The sequence below is a fragment of the Tiliqua scincoides genome, chromosome 1, assembly GCF_035046505.1.
Source record: "Tiliqua scincoides isolate rTilSci1 chromosome 1, rTilSci1.hap2, whole genome shotgun sequence".
Lineage (NCBI taxonomy): Eukaryota > Metazoa > Chordata > Lepidosauria > Squamata > Scincidae > Tiliqua > Tiliqua scincoides.
The window spans coordinates 241444993-241468631 of record NC_089821.1 but is presented as its reverse complement, the minus strand read 5'-3'; the positions used below and the strand labels follow the sequence as shown (position 1 = coordinate 241468631).

At 43.1% G+C, this 23639-nt stretch overlaps 1 protein-coding gene across 3 annotated transcripts in view; it reads left to right on the top strand.

Moving 5' to 3' along the window:
- BTBD9 (BTB domain containing 9) overlaps positions 1-23639 on the top strand; it is a 207661-nt gene that overhangs the window by 119479 nt on the left and 64543 nt on the right. For 2 of the 3 annotated variants that reach the window (XM_066611619.1, XM_066611620.1), the window contains exons 8-9: positions 10297-10422; positions 17859-18048. In XM_066611619.1, the coding sequence (XP_066467716.1) occupies positions 10297-10422; positions 17859-18048 (316 nt within the window). The remainder of the gene's footprint in view (positions 1-10296; positions 10423-17858; positions 18049-23639) is intronic. The other variant, XM_066611621.1, reaches the window with a different exon arrangement.

The window sequence follows — 23639 nt, the reverse complement described above, 5'->3', positions numbered from 1 at the left end:
AAAACTTAGGCTGTAATCCTGTTTTATTCACCAGTGAAAGCAAACACCTCTAACAATGCCATGCATTAGGACAACCAGTTCCTTGAACACTGGCAACAACTTTTCAAACTGTTCCGAACTTTTCCATGATTGTGTAGTTAGAGCAGATAAATGTGATCTTGGTAGGTTCTTGGTAGCAGTGACCCAAGCATGCTTCCTTAGGTTATGGTGACATGCATAAACATATATGCACAAACCTTGCTGAGGGAGAACCAGCATGGCTTCTGTAAAGGCAAGTCATGCCTCATGAACCTTTTAGAATTATTTAAAAAGGTCAGTAGGAATGTGGATGTGGGAGAACCTGTGGATATTATATATCTGGATTTTCAGAAGGTATTTGGCACAGTCACTCACCAAAGACTGCTGACAAAACTCCACAGCCAGAGAATAAGAGGGCAGGTCCTCTCATGGATTAGGAACTGTCTGAGGATCAGGAAACAGAGTGGGTGTCAATGGGCAATTTTCACAGTGATGAAAAGCGGGGTGCCTCAAGGATCTGCCCTGGGACCAGTGCTTTTCATAAACGACCTAGAAACAGGGTTAAGCAGTGAGGTGGCCAGATTTGCTGACGACACTAAACTTTTCCAAGTGGTAAAGACCAGAAGGGATTATGAAGAGCTCCAGAAGGATCTCTGTAAACCGGGAGAATGGGCAACAAAATGCCAGATGTGTTTCAATGTAATGCACAGTGGGTCAAAAAATCAAAACTTCATACATAAGCTAATGGGTTCTGAGCTGTCTGTGACAGGTCAGGAGAGAGGTCTTGGTGGACAACTTGATGAAGGTGTCAACCCAGTGTGCATCGGCAGTGAAGACGGCTAATTCCATGCTTGGGATCATTAGAAAAGGTATTGAAAATAAAATAGCTAATCTTATAATGCCATTGTACAAATCAATAGTAAGGCCACACTGAGTATTGTGTCCAGTTCTGGTCACTCCATCTCTAAACGATATAGTGGAAATAGAAAAGGTACAAAAGAGAGTGACCGAAATGATTACTGGGCTGGGGCAGCTCCCTTACAAGGAAAGGCTACAGTGTTTGGGGCTCTTCAGTCTATTAAAAAGGCGCCTAAGGGGGGACATGATTGAGACATACAAAATTATGCAGGGGACTGATAAAGTGGATAGGGGAATGTTCTTTTCCTCTCACACAACACCAGAACCAGGGTGTTGGGAGAGTTAGGATAGACAAAAGAAAATATTTCTTTACCTAGCATGTAATTAGTCTGTGGAACTCTTTGCCACAGGATGTGGTGGTGGCATCTGGCCTGGATGCCTTTAAAAGGAGATTGGACAAATTTCTGGAGGAGAAGTCCATCACAGGTAACAGGGCTTGATAGGTATGTGCAACCTCCTGATTTTAGAAGTGAGCTGCCTCAGAATGCTAGATGCAAGGGAGGGCACTGGGATGCAGGTCTCTTGGTTTTTGTGCTCCCAAGGGCATCTGGTGGGCCACTGTGAGAAACGGGAAGCTGGACTAGATGGCCGGATCCAGTGGGGCTCTTATGTTCTTCTATTATTTATTATTTAAAATATATATATAACTGAATAATAGCATGTGACATACTCTCCAATGCAATGTTAAAGCCAAGGTATAATTTTCTTTATTGTTTGTAACTGAGTACGTTTGTTCAAGCCACATATTCAGAATACATTAGATGAGTCACTTGTACAAAATTGTGTTTTAATACAATTTAAAATGTTGAAGAAGACAACATGAAGAACATGGTGATTACATGAATGCTTTAATGACTTACAGCAAAAGACATACAGGTCAAAAGAAACAGGTTTATAAACATATGTGTTAACAACTTGTCTGCTGTGAATCCCTTGGCTCAGATTGTTGAAGGCAACTAGAAACAGAGTAAGAAGCAGCTCTCCTGTCCTCTTTGTGCACAGTGCTGTTTATTTCCCTTGTCACTCAGCTTCCTTGGAGAGAGAGTTTAATCTGAGCCAGGGTTCGGTCCCCAAACTATTACTCAGTTCAAGGGAAGGCAGAGAGCAGAACTCATCAATGAAAGGGTTTTGCCTTTTGGTCCCATTCTTTCTATTGCTCTCTCCTGAATCAGCCCCTGAGTACTGTTGGGTTACACTCCATTGTCTTGGTGTTTACTTTTCTCATGCTTCTAAATAGAGATATAGGGCAGGAGGCTGGCACTAAGCAGACATACACTTGTTGTGCCTTCTTCAAATTCCTGTCCATACTGTGAAATGAAGACAAAGTGGACTGCTTCAACTATGGACCTGTTCACAAAAGAGCATGGTGTGTTCCGACTTTAACGCCATAGCACCAAAGGCACATTGGAAGCAGAACACTGTTAAATGGAACCCATGTTATGCAGGAGTCTGAGCAACATTTCTGTGCTACTACTGCAGACTGCAGCCTGCCATTTGGTTTATTGAGAAATCATATTGACTCAGTTGCCATGTTGTCCAGGAGCTCTGGCAAACCTAGTGTGACATCTCCTGAAGTGAGTGCAGTCGTGTGCCACTTAACAACAGGGATCAGGGTCGTGATCCCAGTTATCAGGGCTTGACACAATCCGAACCCTCCGCAAGGAAGGAGATGCTCCCCTCCCCTCCGAAGGGTTGTCTGAGCCTCCCAGAGGCAGCATGTTGGCATCCTTTAGTCTCGGAAGACTATGGTATCGCGCTCTGAATGGTGGCTCTGGAACAGTGTCCTCTCCAGTACGCGAAGCTGGGTAAAGTAGGTATGGAGGATAGGCTGTTACCCATGCAGCAAATCCCCCCTCTCCACGTCACTGAAATGGTCCAATGGAAAGGCAGAAGCCAAATACGGTTGGTTCCAGCGGTGTCGCAGGAGTTGCCAGAACGTGACTGTGTTCAGCCATGAACTGCCTCAGGGACTCCGGCTCCTGATTTTGCCTCGAGGTTGACTCCTGAAGCCTTTTCCATAACTGGATGTAGCCACAAGGCAGTGGAGGTTTGGGATCAGAGTTTTCCTTCTCTCAGATGAGCTGCCATCCCAGGCTGACGACCCCCATCTACCTGGTGGCTGTTTAGTCGCCTCTTACGACAAGTACAGCCAAACTGAGGGCCTATTCTTATCCCCAGCCCCCAGGGGAGACGCGTCCACATACTGCCTCTGCAGAGCTAAGACTGAAGGAAATCCTGTATCTTGCGCGATTTCCGGTTTCACAGAGAAAACCAGAAATTGTGAGAGAGATGCAATTTCCCTCAAACTGAGTGTTGGAGAGGCAACGTGCAGATGTGCACTGCCTCTGGGAGGCTCAGACAACCCTCTGGATGGGAGGGGAGCAGAGCTCCCCTCACTTCTGAAGGGTTGGGGCATGCGCCCCCCCCCCGACGATCATGTTACCACATGTGGTCATTGGTTATGCAATCCCGGCGTCAGCCTGAAGGTTGCAAAGTGGTGCATACCTGTATTAGTATAGCATGAGAGGAAGTGCGGTGTCAGGGAGAAGGTGGTCAGGAACGTTACCTAAAGGTTGGTGAATATCCATTGTCCAGTTTATATTGGTGAAAAAAGGCTCCAGGTCACTGCTGTTAGAAACTTTGTTGCAGAACTCAGTGTTAGTGGTGACCTGTTAGTGGAAAGTGTCAGGATGTATGCAAGCACAGGAGTTCAGGTTGCTTTTCCTTCTGCCTTGAAGGCTTGGTGAGGTCACTGGAAGCATTGTTTGCAAAGGTTTTCTTCTATAGACCTGTGGATGTATTTGTCTTTGCAGGTCCCTTTTAGGTTATAGTTCCATCTTTGTATTTCTTCATAACATTCCAAGGGGCAAAACAGTGACTAATGTGTGTAGAGCAGGCGATGGAAATAAAAAATGGGATGTCCTTGGTTATCCTCTAGGGAATGCTTTCCATAACTTATGAATCACTGTACCCTCATTCGTGCATCCTTTTGTGTCTTAAGAGAAATTGTTTAAGGCATCAGGCAATGGAGAAAATGAATAAATAATCATTCATTTGTCTTTTGCTCAGTGGCAGTTATAAAAATCATTTAAACATCTAGCAAAGGGAAAAAGTCAAATCAATTTCTTTGTATCATACCTTGGTGTGTTGAAATATTGCTGTGCCTTTCACTTAGTGAGGCATTCAGAAGGTGCAGTTTCCTTGTCCAGTTTAATGTCTTCTCTACATGAAGACATTACCATCCTGTTCTCTCTCCCTTTTTAAAGGTTAGCTGTCTTTCAAACTTTGCACAGGTTTTCCTAGTAACATCTGTCTGGTTTTCGGTAAGCATAACCTTTGGAAATTACAAACAATTTAAGAGTATCTAAATACTGCTGGGACTTCCCCTCTATGCTAAAGATGAGAAACATGCCTAGTTTTATTTCCTACTGCCTGTCCCCCCCCCCCCCGATCTACAGATCTATCTTCTTAGTTGAGGTTTGAATTCTTTTTTTCTAGTCCTATAGCAAAAGATGCTGTTTTCTGCTAAAATGGCTCTAGCTTTTCAAAATAGATTTACTGATTAATTTCTTTTCCAGTGTCCACCCACAGCTTCTACATCTTCTTAGTAGTCATAATAACTGTAGGTAATAATAACCTAGCATGTATATACAATAAAACTACTTTCTTTAGTGCTGTGTCATTACAACTCTGTCCTGGGTTGATTGTCAGTTACTGCAGCCAATCACAGTAATGTATTCTGGCCAATCAGTGCCAGTTTCCTGCCTTATATCTTTAACATATCCTAAGCATAACATATTCTATGAAACATATCCAGTGTTTTGGATAGCACTCGGCTTTGGAGAAATGGATCCCTTGCATTGTGGGAGGTTTTACTGTAGTGCGTTTTATGTATTCAAAGCATTTCACTTACATTAACTCAATAATCCTTACAGGAAGACCGCTGCTGTTTCCTCCATATTGCAGGAAGGGGAGCTGAGTCTGAGATGAGAGTGGCATCACACAAGACACTTCCTGAATGTATAGCTCATTGTAGCTATCTCCTCCTGCTATTACTTCTCCAGCTGGCACTTGACCTCCCCTCACAAAACTCAGTAGAATCACCAGGAGTCCTCTGAGGAGGAGGAGGAGAAGCAAAAAACTGCAAGGCCAAGTGTTGCTACTGCCATCTCCACCTGTTGCTAACTCTCTAGCTAGATCTGGGATCTTTCTTTCATTACAGAAACAAATAGAACTGCCAGTTGCTTGTGAAGAGGAGGAAGATATGCATCTAGTAAGGCAAAATATCACCATTACCATTTATTGAAATCAGTGGTTCCCAACTGATGGGACCATTCTGATGATGGACCCAACTGATGGGACCAGAGCCTGTGGACCATTGAGGCAAAATTTGGAAATGTTGTGGACCACATGCAACCCTCCACCCTCTGCATACAAAGAATACAATCCAATTTGTAATAATTAGAGAAGATTTATTAGATGATTTATTTATAAAGATTTCTGGGTTGTTCTATGTTCTCTGGTTGTCCATGGGCGAGTGCTCACTCACAGCAGGATACTGGAAGTATGGGCTTTGACTGTGGGCAGTCTGTTCTGATAATCTTTGGGGAAGCATCCCCTGAGTGAGCACTCTTCCACAGACTATCAGAGAGGGAGAAGAATGACTGCTCACAACTGCAGCCATCTTTTAAGTGCATGTTGCTGCACATTCTCTGCTGCAATATGACTTCAAGCTCAGCGTGTCAATGACTGAACTTCTCATCTTCCTCCACCACCACCACCCTGCTCCTGTTCCAGAATCCCCACAGACTTGTGAATTGGCGGAAATGGGGGACACCTCTGGAGAGTCCTCTGAGCCCTGCAGAGGTCATACACATCCGCCGAAGGCCTCTGTCAAACACAGAAGGTCTCTGCAAGGGAAAAAATGTTACTTCTGGGTTTTGTTTTGTTTAGTTGGCAAAACCAGAAGTGACATTTTTATACCTTTAAAGTCCAAGGCTTCCTTGGCCCTCATAATGCCTTTAAAAGGCATAAAAACATCATTTCCAGTTTTGCCCAAAAAACCGGAAGTGACTTTTTCCCATGTTACAGTCATTCTTAGTCTGGCAGAGGCCGCAGATGGACGGACGTGGCACCTGCAGGGCTCAAAGACCCTTCGGAGGCGAGGGGAGCAGAGTTCCCCTCACCTCTGGAGGGGGCTCAGGGGGTCGCAGATCTCCAGTCCATGAATAAGTGAAACTGCAGATATGGGATCCATGGATCCAGTTGCCCTCCAGCACTCTCTCCTTATCCAATGACAGCATCAGCAACCACCCAATTGAACAGAGTTAATCTCTGATTCCACGCCTTTACCACATGCAGTGTGTGCCAAATGAAGTTAGTTCTCACTTTTCAACTGTATTGGAATCTCGGTAGATCTGGCAAGGATAGGGTGTGGTGTCAGCAGTGGCCCCTTTAAGGGTAAGGCCTGGGCATCCAGCAGAGTGTGCTGCACAGCTGCAGCCACTTGAAGGCAATAGGGTCCTCAGGGATATAAGGAGCACCTGAGGCAGGAAGGCTTTGTGGGTAGCAGAAGGAGGAAAGCTTGAGGAACTGGAGACTGGATTAATGGACTAAGGAATTGATGGGTGAATGGACTTTGGAGACTGCTAGAACAGACTGCTGGAGACATTGGAGTTTGGTATATGGCTGTTGTGCCCACGTTCTGCTGAGGACCAAGGGGCTGCCGTAGTGGTGGGAGGCTGCTGGCAGGAGAGAGGACCTCTGCAGGTTGAACAGGCGAGCTACCCTGGAGGTGGGGTCCAGCAGGAGTGCAGGGCAGAACCAGGGTCATTCTTGGGGAAAAAAAGGGGTGCTAATTAGCTAAATGTGGGCATAATTCTCCAGGCAGAGCTTGGATTGGGATTTGGCAGAACAGCAACATTGCAAAAATATGGTCCTTCTTGCATGCTCCCTCTGCAGAGGGAGTTGTCGTTCATTCCTTGGTTAGCTCTCACTTTGATTACTTCAGTTTTCTCATTTTTGGCTAACCTTAGTTCCCTCACCTCTATTGAGACTGAGAGAGAAAAATGATTCTCATTCCCCCAACCACATGATGCTCCCCCCCTTAAATCTCTGCACTGGTTTCCTGTGCACTCCTAGATCCAGTGCAAGTTCATTCAAAGCTTCCCATGGCATTTCTTCTCCTTGTCTCTCTTCATTCTTATCTCTCCATTACACTCATTTCTTTGAACTCCACTCCTCCAGGTCCACCGCCATAACCATGTAAAGGTCTCTTGCTCCCCCAAAGGACTCTGCCTTTTCTCCCTTGTTGCCTCATGTCTAAAAGTGCCTCCCCAAATGGCTACTGCTTGCTGTGATGCAACCTTTCACTTTCTGAAATAATTACATATTATCTTCCTATTTTCTTCCTCATGTCTGTTTAGAAAGTGAGCTCTTTGGAGCAAGAGCCTGTCCTCTCATTCTTTGTAAAGCACTGTGTATATGGATGACTCTATATAAATGTTTATCCAGCAAAGGAAGATCAAAATGATGGTCATTTACCGCAACAAGCCTAGCAAACCTAAAGTCTTTGGAGACGTGGCTTGATCCTTCCATTCCAGAGGAATGAAGTTTTTGGAATGAAGGAATGAAGCTATTGAGTTTCCAGGTCGCCTAGTACACCAAGCAGATAGGACTGCAGACACAGGAAAGTGCAAAGGAAGGGGGCTTTGTGTTTACATAAATAACAATTGGAGCACAAACGCCACAATAATGGATATGCATTGTTCTCCTGACCTGGAGTATATGGCTGTTAAATGCAGCCCCTTCTGTCTGCCTTGTGAGTTTACTGTGGTTATAATTACTGCAGTTTATATACCTACTGCTGCAAATACTGTTCTAGCTATGAACTATCTAACTGCTATTAGTAAACAACAACCGGCCCACCCAGATGGGGTATATGTAATTGCAGGTGACTTCAATCAAGCTAATTTAAAGACTGTCCTCCCTAAGTTCAATCAACATGTACAGTGTCCCACTAGAGGGTAAAATACCTTAGATCATGTCTATAGTAATATTGTGAACGGGTATAGGGCTATACCTTTGCCCCATCTGGGACAATCTGACCATATATCTCTGTTTTTGATACCATCATACAGACCTCTTGTCAATAGAATTAGGCTTGTTGTCAAAGAAATACTACAGTGGTCAGAAGATGCATTGGAGCAACTTCAGGATTGCTTCAGGCGTACTGATTGGACATTATTTGCGGAGGACAATATCGACATCTATACCTTGACTGTACTGTTCTATATCAAAAGCTGCATGGACACTGTCACTACCACCAGACAAATACGGGTGTTTCCTAGTAATAAGCCCTGGGTCACCAGAGATGTGCGCCTTTTGATAAGAGCCCGGAATACTGCTTTCCGTTCTGGAAACACACTACAGTACAATGAGACCAGAGCGAACTTAAAAAAAGGCATCAGGGATGCAAAGCCCATGTACAGGCAGAGGATTGAGCTGCATTTTGAAAGTTCGGATACCCACCGGGTATGGCAGGGCCTGTGACAACTCACTGGGCAGAATTATCAAAATAGTCTGCCCAGCAGTAGTGATTCCATGGCAGAGCAGCTTAATCGGTTTTTTGGCTGGTTTGAGGAGGAGATAGCAGCCACCAACATTCCAGCTGCAGCCACTGATGGTTAGTCACTTGTCCTGCAGCCTGATGATGTGAGACGGGTTTTACAGAATATTAATGTTCGGAAAGCAGCTGGCCCAGATGGAATTCTGGGATGGGTCCTTAAAGACTGCGCTGCAGAGCTGACTGAAGTTTTTACAAATATTTTCAATTTATCTCTGTCACAGTGCTCTGTCCTTACTTGCTTGAAGATATCTATTATAGTGCCAGTTCCTAAGCAGACAGTAGTTGCTTCTCTCAATGATTATCGACCTGTGGCTCTAACTTCGGTAATTATGAAGTGTTTTGAGAGGCTGGTGTTGAAACATATTAAGTCTGGTCTTCGACCCACCTTAGATCCTTGTCAATTTGCATACAGGAGTAATAGGTTGACTGATGATACCATCTCTATTGTTTTACATACAGTCCTGTGTCATTTGGAACAACGGGGTACATATGTACGGCTGTTATTTGTGGATTATAGTTCTGCTTTTAACACCATTCTACCTAGCCGGCTGTTTTAAAAATCCAGGAACTATAGAAACAGAAGAGGCTTTCACTTTAATGTTGTTTTGATGTTCTTTATAACATTAGTAGAAATCTATTTGTACTCAGAAAACATCACTGACATACCTAAGTTATAAATTACTGCAATTACTGCTGTAGTAGTAATTGCCACTTTCGAGGGAATGTTGGAAACAGTATTTCTATGAGTAAGTCATGGATTTCTAGTAGGGTATTCTCAGCACCTCACCAAACTACAAATTCCTGAATTATTTCAAGAAGTCACAGCAGTTAAACTAGTATAAAACTGCAGGTTTTATACTACAAGGTTTGTACTATAATAAAGTTATGCTACAGGTTTGTAGCATATATATGTGACTAACATTGTGAAGGAAAAAATGTAACTAAAACATCTTAAATCATCATCCTCCCACTCTTTGTGTGTAGTACGCAGCATGGATAAAGAACTATTGTTTAAATAGCAAATCATCACTTGGAATGAGCAATGGAGGGGAGAATCATTTTCTAAATATACTCTCTTTTTTCATAAAACTGGTGGAATTTGGTGGCAGTGGTTTTCTTTGGAGATAATAGAGAAATGAAATTGTAACTTCACTAATTTGAAAATAATAGTTTATCAGTCAGGTGAATTCTGTTCTAATTCCAAAACCTCAGCAGACCATTTGTGCTTCTTCTTGACTACAAATTGAGTGACAGCTTGTGGCACCAGAGTGGGCCTTTCCAGTAACTGAAATGTGCAGCCAAGGATGATTTGTTTTTATTTCCTGAGGTTGTATAGATTTTATCACCAACATAAGGTCAACCAACACATTCTGTAATAATGTGGAAGAAGCTGTGGTTGTTGCTCATGTGTCTGACTTGTAAAAAGTGGGTGGGGAGGATCGCATGTTAGCGTGAGAGGGGTATGCTGCTGTTGGGAGCTGAACTCCCCCCCCCCATCTTTCTATACTCATCCCAGAACTTTTTCTTCTATCCAGTTCAGATAAACACCTGAAGCAGTAAAGCTCATGGAGGAGAAGGGAATGTTTGCTTAACTCACTTCATCCTAAATTCTAACAAAATTTTCCATCCCTCACTTTATGAATGAATGGGGAAGCACATAAATGAAGTTACATGGCAGCCTGTATAGCATCTAGTTTGACTTACAGTCAATTAAAATTGATGCTCTGTTTCAGTGTTCTTCAATCTTGGGGTCAGGATACAGGGCTCACAATCTTGGGATCACAAAGCCTCAGTTGTGGGATCGCGGCAACTTGCAGGAATGAAAAATGTTGAAGATCACTGGACTAGAGCACCACCAGGTAAAGGGGGAGGTATCTGCTGTTTTCCATCTGGTACCAGGAGCTTGTGTTCCAGTCCTGCTCAGGTTCTTAGCAGTTATGCTAAAATAGCTCTTGCTTAGTGCCAGGCTTCAAGGCACCTTTTTCTGCTGTCTATGAATATTTGGTTACAGTGAACAGTGCTGGGAGGGCATAATGGGGGTGGAGAGTGAACTGTGACAGGGCAGGGAAAGGTTAGGGTCCCAGGAGGGGAAGGGACCAATGGTGGCCCCTTGTCTGTCTGTCTTTGTGTTGTGGCATGATAAATGTTGGACCACTGCTCTATTTTAACATGCTCTTAATTTTGGGGAAAGGGTCATCTTTGCAGTTAGCATTCTACATGTGTATGATGAAATGGGGTATTGAGTACCCCATTGAACATGCAGGTATAACCTAATTACCGATGGATTTTTCACCCATGGTTTTATCTCAGCAGGGCCCTTTAAATATGAGAAGGGCCCTTTAAATTAAAGGAAAAAAGTCATTTAACAATAGCCTTGTTAAGGCAGGAGAGGGCAGCTGGCAGACAATCCATCAATCTCTCTCCAGGCAATTAGAACAGCTTCACTCAGAGTCAAGTGATCCCCTCCCTTCTCCCTGAGCTCATGAAAGAATGCAAGTGATTATCACCTCCTCTATTCTTTTCCCCTCAGTGTGTTTTGGGTGAATGATTAATTTTGCCTGAGGGTCTGCCAGATGCCTCTGTCCTGCATTACAAAGGTCAGCAATGAACATTATTTTTTAAATGGAGTTTCTTTAACACAATTTTTAGCATCCATGTGGGTTCTGGGAACCCTCATTGATACAGAGACTCAACCTGTACTGGTCATAATGATATCACAGCTGCTATAACAGCTTTGATAACACAAAGTAATCCTGAGTCAAACAACATTCCCTGCTTTTTTTTATCATAGAAGAAATAAAGTAAGGGGAAGAAATATGCTTTACTATAATGTTTCCCTTCACTCATTTGTCTTTAGGTATCATTGAAAGCACTAAAATTACATGTCATCTTATCTTCAAATATAGTTAATATAGATAGTTTTCAGGCCATGTTTTGTAAATAATGCTGCCTTTAAAATCTTATTGTGTCAAAATTAAATATACCAGCAATCTGTTGGCCATGACCTGTTGTTCCAGAATAAGAGTTGGAAAGAGTAAAACACAGATTGTCCTCTTTCCTGACTATTTCTGTCTTGATCATTTTTTAATTTTTTTGATTCCAGTATGTCTGCATTTGTTAGGGTGCATCCTCTGCATTCTGTGACATTTTCACAATACATTTGCTGCAGAAATGTTCTGTGCACAGAGTGAAGAAAGGAACATCCTTGCATCTTTTTTTTCCTTTTCTCTTCTAATGTGCATTACTTGTAATAGTTGGCTAGTTGAAGGACAGAAAAAACACATATAGGAACAAGACATGTTTGTTTTGGCAGTACACTTTTGTAAACAAAGTGACAGAAATTGAGGCAGAAATTCCATTGGGGAAAGAGAAGAGAACCAAAAGACCAAAAATACATCTCAGAGCAAAGTCCCTTCCAGATGGTGTTTTTAATAAATTTATCAGGCTGCTATGAAAGATGATAATGAACATTCAAAATGGGGAGTGGTGGCTTTCCCGAGGGAGTGGAAACAGTATGGTACCTTCTGTGTGTTGCAATTACTTGGTCACCCTCTAATTTCCCATTGTGAAAAGTACAACCAAATGGTTTTCTGTGTATTTCAAGAAAATTCCTAGAATGACCATCCAGGCAGGTTAAATGATTGTGTTTGTATAGATAAATATTTTGTTTTGGTAGACTACATAAAATGTGAACACAAATCTCAATGAATTCAGTAGACACATCAGTAATTAAACAAGGTTAATTAGTGAGTGTAGTCAAATCTTCAGAACCCTAAAGTACATATTGAATAGTGTAAAAATAATATAAAGTGTCAGATAATGGGGAGCAGGTATGCAAAATATTGGGTGTAACTGATCTCCAGAGATGTTGATTTCTTTTTGTAATTGTTGTACAGCTTATAAAACCTGTACAAACATTTTGCTTTGAAATATCTTATCCCAATTTTCAAATCAAAGACTATGTATAGAATCATAGAGTTGGAGGGACTACAAGGTCATATAGTCCAATCCCCTGCCTATAGCAGGAAATCCTCTTTGAGCATCTCCAGCAGGTGCGTGCTGAGCCTCTGCTTGAAGTTCTCCAGTGAGGGAGAATCTGACACCTCCCTTGACAATCTGTTCCACTGCTGAACTGCCCTTACTGTCCCCGAATGAACACACACACGCGGTTCTTTGGATTTTGGAGAGGCAATCAAACAGGCGACAGGAGAATTCAAAGAACTTCTTAATGTTTACTGTTTGCAAACGGGACCTCCACACACTTGGAGGACCCCGAAGGATTACAATCATGCAGGTTTTATAGGGAAAAATAACATACAGGCAGACGCCCAAAACAACATTCGGCATGTTATCAGTACAGGATGTTGATCTGAGGATGGCAATTCAATACACATCAGCAGTTTGTTTACAGAGATATCCCTTAGAGGGGATCTGGCACTCTGACTCATCCCTTTTACCCTAACCTTTTTATCCTCGTTTGTTGATTGCCCTTGTCTAGGACCTTTCTGTTCACCCTTGGAGGCGTAATATCACAGTTAACTGGTTCTCTGAGAGGGATAGCTTTTTGGTCAGGGAAGAGCCTTATGGGTGAACTGGGCATCTTGGGATATTTCCATATTGTGAGCTGGGCACATTGTTATCATTACCATCAGGAATTTTTTTCCTGATGTCCAATTGGAATCTCTTCTTTTGCAGTTTGTACCCATTGGATCTAGTTCCACTCTTAGAGCAGCGGTTTTCAACTGCTGTGCCTCGGCACACTAGTGTGCCATGAGGCAGTCTCAGGTGTGCCGCAGGGCCATCGAGGTAGGCAGCAGCTGCAGGCAGGAGAAGCGGCTGCTTTGACCCTCACCCGGCTGCGGAAAACCGCTTTGGATCTCCTGCTGTGAGCAAGAAGAAGGCTACAACCTGATCTTCCTTTACCTGGGAGTAAGCCCCATTGACTATTATGGGGCTTACTTCTGAGTAGACATGCTTAGGATTGGGTATCAAGTCCCTTGTCTGCCCCGCATGCTGATTGGGCAACCAGAAAAACCTGGAGGAGGTCTGGGCGGAGTGAGAAGGAGGAAGCTGGGCAGGCAAGCAGGTAGGAAGCCATGGAGTCTGCTGAGGCCACCAGCCTAAGAATGGGCTGGCTGAGGGTCCACGAAAGTCCCTTTTCCTTGCCACAGTTGCCTGCAGCTCCCCAAATTGACCCTCCCTGCCTTGCCTTGCCTTTCAGAGGAAGGGCAATGGGCCACAATCCTATCCACACTTTCCTGGGAGTGAGCCCCATTGACAATAATGGGACTTACTTCTGAGTAGATATGCCTGAGCTGGGCTGAACTCTCAAGTTCCTCTCCTAGCCCCACTTTCCTGGGAGTAAGCACCATTAACTATAATGGGACTTACTTCTGAGTAGACATGCCTAGGATTGGGCTTTTGGTCACACTTTTTTTTCTGAAATATAGGAGCAGGCAATGGGGGGGAATGTGAGGAAAGTGACTCTGGACCTTTGGAAGGTGTGGACAAGTGAGTGGAGGGACAGTAGGATGTAGCAGCGCAAGATGCTGCTTTGGGGAGCACCCAAGGCTTTTGGGGACCTTGGTGCTTGGTGGGAGACACACAAGACTGTATCTTGTTGCCTGATGGAGAGTGTTAAAGCAGAAGCACTCTGAGGGTTTGAAAGTTAGAACTTGAGGCAACAAAGAGTTAGAGCAATGAATAAAACAACAGACATGTATAGAAGCGAAATGCAGAAGGAAGGCTTGATGCAGAAGGAAGGCTTCTGGGATTCAGCCTTCTCTGGCTTTTATTCCCTCTCAAAACAATACACAACAGGCTGGGGTTTTCCATTCTCTGATCTTGTTTACAATACTAAGCTATGAGTCAATAGTCTGCGTAATAGGGAAATTACAAGGGGATGCTGAGATTCACACTGGCTATAACTAGCCGGCTCTCTAGCTTAACCGCAATACACATTCCTAGATATGATTCTGTTGTTCACAGCACTGGGTTCAGAGTCATCACCAAGGCCAAGAGTTTGCTCTTGCCGTGCAGGCGCAGAATGTGTTCTGCTATTGCCACATTTGCCAAGGCATCTCAAAACTTAGTGTTTGTGCATTCTATATTTACTACAGTAGGAGAGGTGCTAACTGCAATTATGAGATGGGGGGAATGTGCCTGTGGGAGGGGGTGGGGTGGGGGACAGGAGGAGAGAGAAGTGCCAATTGCCTGCTTGTGTATTTGAGAAAAAAGAGTGCAACCAAAAGCCCAATCCTAGGTATGTCTACCCAGAAGTCCCACAGGCACATTCCCCCCCAATGTCCCCCCCCCCAGTCTTTGGCTGCAATCCTAACCACACTTTCCTGAGAGTAAGCCCCATTGAACAAAATAGGACTTACTTCTGAGTAGACCTAGTTAGGCTTGCGCCCTTTGTCATGTAATGATTTAGTTGTATTAATTATATTAAAAATTAATTGTAATGTAGTAATTTAATGTAAGTAAAAAACTGGGAGTGTGCCTTGACAATTTTAGTGCCTTGACAGTGTGCCGTGAGCTGAAAAAAGTTGAAAATGGCTGTGTTAGAGACAGAACAAATGTGTCCTTTCTTCCATATGACAGTCCTTCAAGATTTTGAAGAATACTATCATATTTCCTCTCAGTCTTCTCTTTTCCAGGCTGAACATAACAAGTTCCCTCAACCTTTTTCTTCATAGGGCTTGTTCTCCAACTCTGATCATCCTCATCGCCCTCTGAACCTGCTCAAGTTTGGCTGCATCTTACTTAAAGTGAGATACCCAGAAAGTGAGGTGCCCAGATGTCTGCATATTTGCAAAATAGAATGTAGACATCCATGTATGTGACTCTTCACAATATAGTTTTAAAGGGTAGGAGGAGTTTCTAATCTCAACATTAAATGGTAGGGAAGAGAAGGGGGGGTTAGAGAGGCAAGAATAATAAGGGATGAGTTCTAGCAAATGTAATTATACAAAGTTATCTAAGACTGGGATTAAGCAAGGGTTTCAGAGAAAAGGTGGGGATTGAAGACAGAGCTGAAGGAAAAGTTCTGGCATAATCTTAAATCCAGGGTAGGCAAGCTACAGCCCACAAGCTGAATCTGGTCCACCGCCTGAAATCATCCAATCCGTTGTCCCAAAAAGCTATATCCACACAGCATGTGGTGGTCCTAAAAAAGAATTCAGGTTTGTAATTCTCTTTCTGTAAGGCTTACATTGTAAGCAGAGGAAACTCAGAAGCTTCCTGGAGCATAATTCTCCATCTGGGCACTCATCTCTCTGTGCATCTCTCTGGGCATGCATCCATCTCTTAACTCTGTGGCCTACTCAGGAGGTTTGCACATGCATATTGAATGCTCTTACTGTGTTCTTACTACTGACAAATCCAATGTCTGGCCCCCATGCAGAAGAAGATTTCCGACCCCTGATCTTAAGTGTTATGGATCTGGAAACATTTTTGTAAGGAAAAATCTGTGTCTGCCAGGAAAGGAGACAAGTAACATTTTCTTCAATGCCAGTTTATGAACGTAATAATTCAGGCCTGCTACTAAAAGATCCTCAGCATTTTTCCTCTTTATAGTTGCTAATATAAATGGGAATTTGCGGATTAGTAGTTTTCAACCATGGAAAGAGGGAGGCTTCCTGGAAAAGCACACGTGATGTTTTTGAACAGTTTATGGTATCCTTAGCAAAAGCTCTAGTACAGTGTACTCCTTGCTGATGTCCCAAATCATCTTACTGCAGGACGTACAATAAATGATTGTCTTGCTTCTGGAACTTCCTCTGAAGCACTTGACACTGCCCACTTTCACAGATATGCTATTGAGTTAACAGACTGTTCCCTATGTAACAATTTTAACTGCTACATGTACTCTCAGGATATCATCGTCAACGTTTCTTAACCATCCATATTTCCTTCAGTCATTTTCTGGTAGCACTGTTGAATGGATTAAATGGATTTGATGGAAAAGGTAATGTTCCAGTGGGGCCCGAAGATTTTTTTATTTAGGAAAGCCTTCGAGGCCCTATAAGGGCTGCTTTTTAAAATTATGTCTTTTACTATGTGTTTTTATCTGCTGACTGCATTTTATTTTGTTTTAATTGTTTTTTTAAAATTATTTGCATTTTATTATGCTTTGTATTTTAATTGTGATTGTTAGTCACCTTGGGTGCCCTTGGGGGAGAAAGGTGGAATACAAATCCAATAAATAAATAAATAAATAAATAAATATATAAATGGAACTAGTGCTCTTCTAGCACCACCCTCTGAAGGGTTTGCAATGAGTAGCGCATTGGAAATGACCTAAACCAGGTGTTTCAAACATAAGACCTGCAGGCTGGATGCAACCCCTGGAAGCTGTTTATCTGCTTCGGCTGAGCCAATTTGCAACCCTATCTCGTGCTAGATACAGCGCAAACCTCCTGGCTTCCTGTTCCAGCACAAGACAGGATTGTGCCCTTAGTCACAATGCGTTGCCACTTCTGTCATGGTCCAGCAATTCACAGTGGTCCTAATGTAAATGTTTGCTGTTTGGAGTGCTGGTTGTTTCCCTAATAAACCTAGAACCTTGTCTTTGACCACCTTCTTGGCAGTCAGAGGACTGTGGATCTCAGCGCGGAAGCTTCCACTTCACTTCTCTGTTAACCTTATCTATGTTTTTACTCAGCAGGGCACAATTTCAATAATCCAAATAATCCAGTTATGTGAAAGAATTGTGTCCCATTTTGGCAGTGTACATACAGTATTAACATTTTTTGTCCTATAGTGTATCACAACTTCATTTGCACAATTTGCAAATCAACATCAGTCTTGCTGACATTTGCAAAAGTTTGGAACCTGTAACTGGAGAAGGGGTAGACCCCTTGAGAATTTTGAAACTTTCCACTTAGGTTGTTCTCATGCCTGCTGCTCATCTGCTGTGATGAATGATCTCCTTCGTCCCAGTTTAAGTCAGCCCTACTGCTGCCTTTTCAGAATAACTAAACATTGGATGTAAAAGATCATATTAAAAATTGGTTAACCAAAGTAGTTGTTTTGCTATGAAACCGATTGTTTCCTGTGCATAATGTTTTATTCTGTGAGAGCTTTGGCATTAAATAACGTCTGACCTCTTCTGGTTCAGATAACTCATTCAGTACTTATTCATTGTTAATCTCTCCTATGGAATGTAAACCCATATGTTTTCCTGGACTAGCAACATTTTTTGGCTTATTTTTATTCTTCCCCAGAAATAGAAACTCACAGTACTGAATTGTCTGTGCCTTGTCTTTGATCTCTTTTGTATTTTAATTTTCAGTTCCCGCTGAGAATGTCGCAACAGTTGCAGACTGTGCCAGCGTGATTGAGGGCGTAAGTCGAAGTCGTAATGCCTTGTTGAATGGAGACACAAAGAATTATGACTGGGATTCTGGGTATACATGCCATCAGCTAGGCAGCGGTGCTATCGTAGTACAGCTGGCACAGCCTTACATGATTGGATCAATTCGGTAAAAATATTTCTTTTTTATGTAAAAGTATTTCAATGATGAGAATTCATGCCTTACAGATTCTTCTTTGTCTTCTTTTTCATATATAACTTACTTTTCATATATAGCTGCTATGAAAAGCTCTTACAGGTTGAGCGCATTTATTCATGGATTTTCCATCCACAGATCTGGCTCAATGAGGGTCCTGTGAACCTGCATTAAGTCAGACTTGGCCAAACCTGAACCCTCTGAAGGCAACAGGAGCTGTGCTCCAGTCACCTCAGGAGGGTTTTCTGAAGTTCACAGAGGCCACATGCATCTGTCTGCTGCGTCTGTGGGCTTCAGAATGGCCCCAGAGCATGAAAAAAGCAACTTCTGATTTCCCTCAGGAAACGGGAAGTGACTTTTTTAGCCCTTCTAAGGCATTCTGAGGCCTGGGGAAGCCCCCTGGCTTCTGGGTCACATTTTTTTTCTTTTCTCCAGGGCTATTCTGAAGCCCACAGAGGCTGCAGGCAGACAAGCATGGCTTCTGTGGATTTCTGAAAACCTTCCAGAGGCATTTGGAACACACAAATCCTCTGAAGGATTTCATGGTGCCAAAACTGCAGCTTTCATTATCTGCTGTTTTTGGTATCCACAGGGGTGGGTGAGGTGGTTGGGGTTGGAGAATGGATCCCTTACAGATACCAAGGCCCCACCTGTATGTTTTGTACTGTGAATATTCCTTTCATGCCACAGTAACATACAAAACGTCATGTACCCAAAAAGGAAGGGAGAATCCAGCATTCACATTCAGTGTTAAAACAGTGATATAATTTGAAGGCAGGCAATTTTTTTCTGTGCCTAGAACAGTGTTACATAGTTCTAAATACATCATTATTTATTTGGGATATTTTTATGTCGCTTTATGGTCTTCAAGAAGACCCACCCTCCCCAGCATGGTTCACATCAATTAAATTCACAACTCATAACAAAAAACACAAACATGTAAACTTCTCTCTTTTCCTCCTCCTCCTCATATAGGAGTTGGTACATCATGCCCACTTTGAGGGCCAAGGAACACAGTCTTAGGTTTTATCTTTTCTTTAAACAGTCAGCAGCAAGTGGAAAGCAGTGATGACTTCTTAATTGCTAGCCATTTTTCTCCTCTACTTCCTCATAAAGCTGCCTTTTTGTATTGGTTCATAGTTGTCATCTAAATAATTCCAAAACATATCTTTATTTAGAATCACAAGTGCACTTTTGGAAATCATGAACTTTGAAAACATGATTAGTGGAGCTTTCATTGTTTTCTTTCTACTTAGATTTTTTAAATATCTTGTTAAGGTGTCGTCCCCCCACTCGTCATCTCTGTTGTGAGACCTATGAACGCATGTGGAATAGTGGATAGAGCATTGTTCTCAGACTGGGGAGATTTGGAATCAAATTTCCACTCAACTGTGAAGTTCATTTATGACCTAAGGCTGGCAACTCTCTTTGCCTACCCTGCAGGATTGTTGTGAGGGTAACATGGCTCATGGGGGAGTAGTAGGATATTTTGATTTATGGGTCTGAGCTTGAGGGAAGGGAGGAAATATGTGATATGTAATTCATTACTTTTTAAAAGAAAAATTGAAATTCTCAAGCTTTTTAAAGAAGCCTTTAAAAGTTGAGGACTGCAACCTACCATATGTCATCCATACTATTGGGATGGAATATGAGGTACCAAAAGTCTTCATAAGCAAGCACTAAAATCCTTAACACCAGACATGACATCTTTAGAAGAATTTTTCGCATAATAATATTTTTGGAAGACCAGAATTTCTTCACAACAGACATTCAGTAAAAATAATAATATAAGAAATTTGGAGACATCCTTTTTACAAGGTTACTCTCTTGACTTCAAAGGAGGCTGAAGTGTCTAATGCAAATAATTAGCACATAGTAATATTCTCCTCAGTTCCTGTCCTTATGTCCAGGTATCAGAGTGAAAAGAAACTTTCATAAATTAGGAACAAAATGATGTACACTTTCACCAGCTCCAAATGCCTCTTTCAAGAGTAACTGTGCTGTATTGACTACTACTTTAGGGGCTCTCTGTGTGTGACTGAGAACTGTTGCCAAATTGTATGTGACAAAATGAAAATACAAAGGATTTCTTACTTTACAGTGCATCAGTTCAGGTGGATGGAACTACAGATCTTAGGGTGCAATCCTGCCCTGCGCTGGATCAGGCAAACCAAGAGGCTTGCATGGTATCCAGCACAGGATAGGGGCCAGAATTCGCAGGATAGGGCCAGGATAGGGGCCTGCTCTGAACTCCCCAGCCCCGGCTCCCGATCCCCACCCGCCCCCTGGCTGCCCACCCCACCTGCCCCCTGCCCAGGAATGCCTTCATCCTGCCTCCTCCCTGCCCATCCCAGAGCCTGCATCAGCCCAACCTCACAAGCCACCACAGAGGCTGGATTCAGTCTCCGTGTGCTGGCACACCTCTGTGTGCCAGCATGGCTTGCTCATGAGGAGCCGCAAACATGCTTTATGGCACGTTTGCAACCCTCCTCGGCCGGCGCAAAGGGCTTGCACCGGCCCAAGTGCAGCTTAGGATTGTGCTGTTAGTAAACTCAGTTACCTGCACAAGCAGAAATTTATTACTCACAAGTGGATCAAGTAGATCCACCCACCACTAGAAAGGTAGCAACTGCTTCATCTTGTCACAGTAGACTTATGTTCCTTTTTATTTCTGAAATGCACTCCATATAGCTGACTACTAGCCCAATCGTGAGTTGCCTGGAGCATGGGGCTGCCACGGCACTAAATATGGCTGCCGCGGCATGCTAACCACAACTGGGCAGCCGCCAGCAGCTTCTTGGGGGCAGGGGATGTTCGTCCCCTTCCCCCAGTTAAGGAAAGTAGCCCTGCAGTGGGGCTGTTCAATTCTGAGGCAGCTCTGGAGCTCCATGGATCGCACCCTCCTCCCACCCCGCTCCCTCTTCCCCAGCACACCTCTTCCCCTCTCCCTCCCTGTCCTTCCCCCCACCCCGGAATGCCTCCTCCTCACCTCCCCCCATGCCCCCACCTATCTCGCCACCACTCTGCAGTTCAGGCAGCTGCTGAGCAGCGGAGTACCAACTTTCCACTGGCACTAAGCCCCACAAACATGCCTTATGGCGTGTTTGTGACAGTGTATGCCAGCAGTATGACAGTGTATGCCAGCAGTAAGCACACAGAGCTCATGATTGGGCTCTACCTGAAGGTGTTGATCAGTTTAGAAAGAAAAAAAACTACTCCCAGACAACCCTTAGGTTTTAGTTTCTCTTTGGTTTTTTCTTCTCCTTGTCTCCTTCATTAGTATAGATTGGCCCTTTGGGTTTACTTATATTTAGATAGCAACTTTAGTTCCAAAATACTTGTTATTTTTATCTTTTTTTTCCTGACAGATACAGATTTACTATTCCAGTTGTACGGATAAGGAACTGGAGTTGAAAGGGAATGTATAGCCCATTAGTACCTACTGAATTCATCAGATATTTTAGTCCACATGTTCCAAATTCAAGCTGAACACTCTCAGTGCACTTTTGAAAAGTGCCGAGGTAGAAACAATTTTGGATAAGGATAGGGAAACCTCAGTTGGAGTTCTTCAGATGATTCCTCCTACTAATCTGGAGGCAGATTTCAGTCAAAATTTCAGCAGCAGCTCTCTAGTCAGATTTCTCACAAAATTAGGAGAGGATTCTGGTAATCTCTCTCCCTCATGCTATGTCTGTCCAGAGGCCTTTAAATTCCCGTGTATGGTGGTATAATTGGCACAAGATTTGGATGTATCGGGACATCTTGAGGCTTGTATTAGTCCCTCCCCAGCCATAAAGAACATAAGAGCCTGCTGGCTCAGGTCAAAGGCCCATCTAGTCCACTCTATCTCACAGTGACCCACCAGATGCCTCAGGGAGCATGATAAGACAACAAGATACCTGCATCCTGTTGTCACCACCTTATATCTGGTATTCTGTGGTAGCCTTCTTCTAAAACTTCTGATTCCAGCAGATTATGCATTGAGAAAAGGATATATAGGAGGACCTTATCAATGTCACAGGCAGACTCAATCCTGCAAGGATGCTGTGGTGGGTCTTGTTTATGTAAGGGACATCCAGATTTGTATTGGCTTGGAAATTTCTGCTTCCCAGACACAATATATCCCTGCTTGTTCCTGCATCTCTCACAGCTTGTCCAGTACCATTCAGCGCCACAGAATGTGAATGCTGGATTCCCCCTTCCCTTTTTGGTACACAATGTTTTTGGTGCCCCAATCTGTGTTACCACAGCTACACTCCTTGGGCTGTCATGTGCATGTCTGATGCCACGGGTGTGCATCAGCACTGAAAGGATTCTTGGCAGGCCTAGTTGTATTCTCTGTTAACCAGAAAATGTTATAAAATTATCTTCAGCATAAGTCGTTTCAATATTATCTCTGTTATTGCCAGTAATTTTTTTGAAGAAAATTTACTTTAAACAGATATTTTCATGAGTCTCACGCATTTTGTGATTCACCTAGTTAAAACATTTGTGTCCCAGAGTGTAGAGGCAATTGATTTTTTAAATATCCCTTCTATATTTTCTGTTCAGTTACACCCACTCCCAGTTCATAGTTCAGAATTGGAAACGGTTGAGCATTTCAGCCACCATCTTCTGGATAAATATAAAAATTCAGAAGTGATTAAGCACTTCTGTCAAAAGGCCCTTTACATATGATTTACTGCAAACTTGGTCATTTTGTCTCCTTTTAATGTTTTTACACACACGCACACACACACACACACATATTCTTGAGATGTGTATAGCTCAGTGCTTGATATTGAGAAATGGTACTTACTGGGATAAGAACATAAGAACAGCCCCACTGGATCAGGCCATAGGCCCTTCTAGTCAGCTTCCTGTATCTCACAGCCGCCCTGGGTCCCGTTAGGGAGAAGGGCGGGATAAAAATAAAGTTTTATTATTATTATTATTATTATTATTATTATCTCACAGCAGCCCACCAAATGCCCCAGGGAGCACACCAGATAACAAGAGACCTCATCCTGGTGCCCTCCCTTGCATCTGGCATTCTGACATAGCCCATTTCTAAACTCATGAGGTTGCACATACACATCATGGCTTGTAAACAGTGATGGATTTTTCCTCCAGAAATTTTTCCAGTTTCCTTTTAAAGGCATCTAAGCCAGATGCCGTCACCACATCCTGTGGCAAGGAGTTCCACAGACCAACCACATGCCAAATAAAGAAATATTTTCTTTTGTCTGTCCTAACTCTTCCAACACTCAATTTTAGTGGATGTCCCCTGGTTCTGGTGTTATGTGAGAGTGTAAAGAGCATCTCTCTATCCACTTTATCCTTACCATACATAATTTTGTATGTCTCAATCATGTCCCCCCTCAGGCGTCTCTTTTCTAAGCTGAAGAGGCCCAAACGCTGTAGCCTTTCCTCATGAGGAAGGTGCCCCAGTCCAGTAATCAACTTAGTTGCTCTCTTTTGCACCTTTTCCATTTCCACGATGTCCTTTTTGAGATGTGGTGACCAGAACTGGACACAATACTCCAGGTGTGGCCTTACCATCAATTTGTACAACAGCATTATAA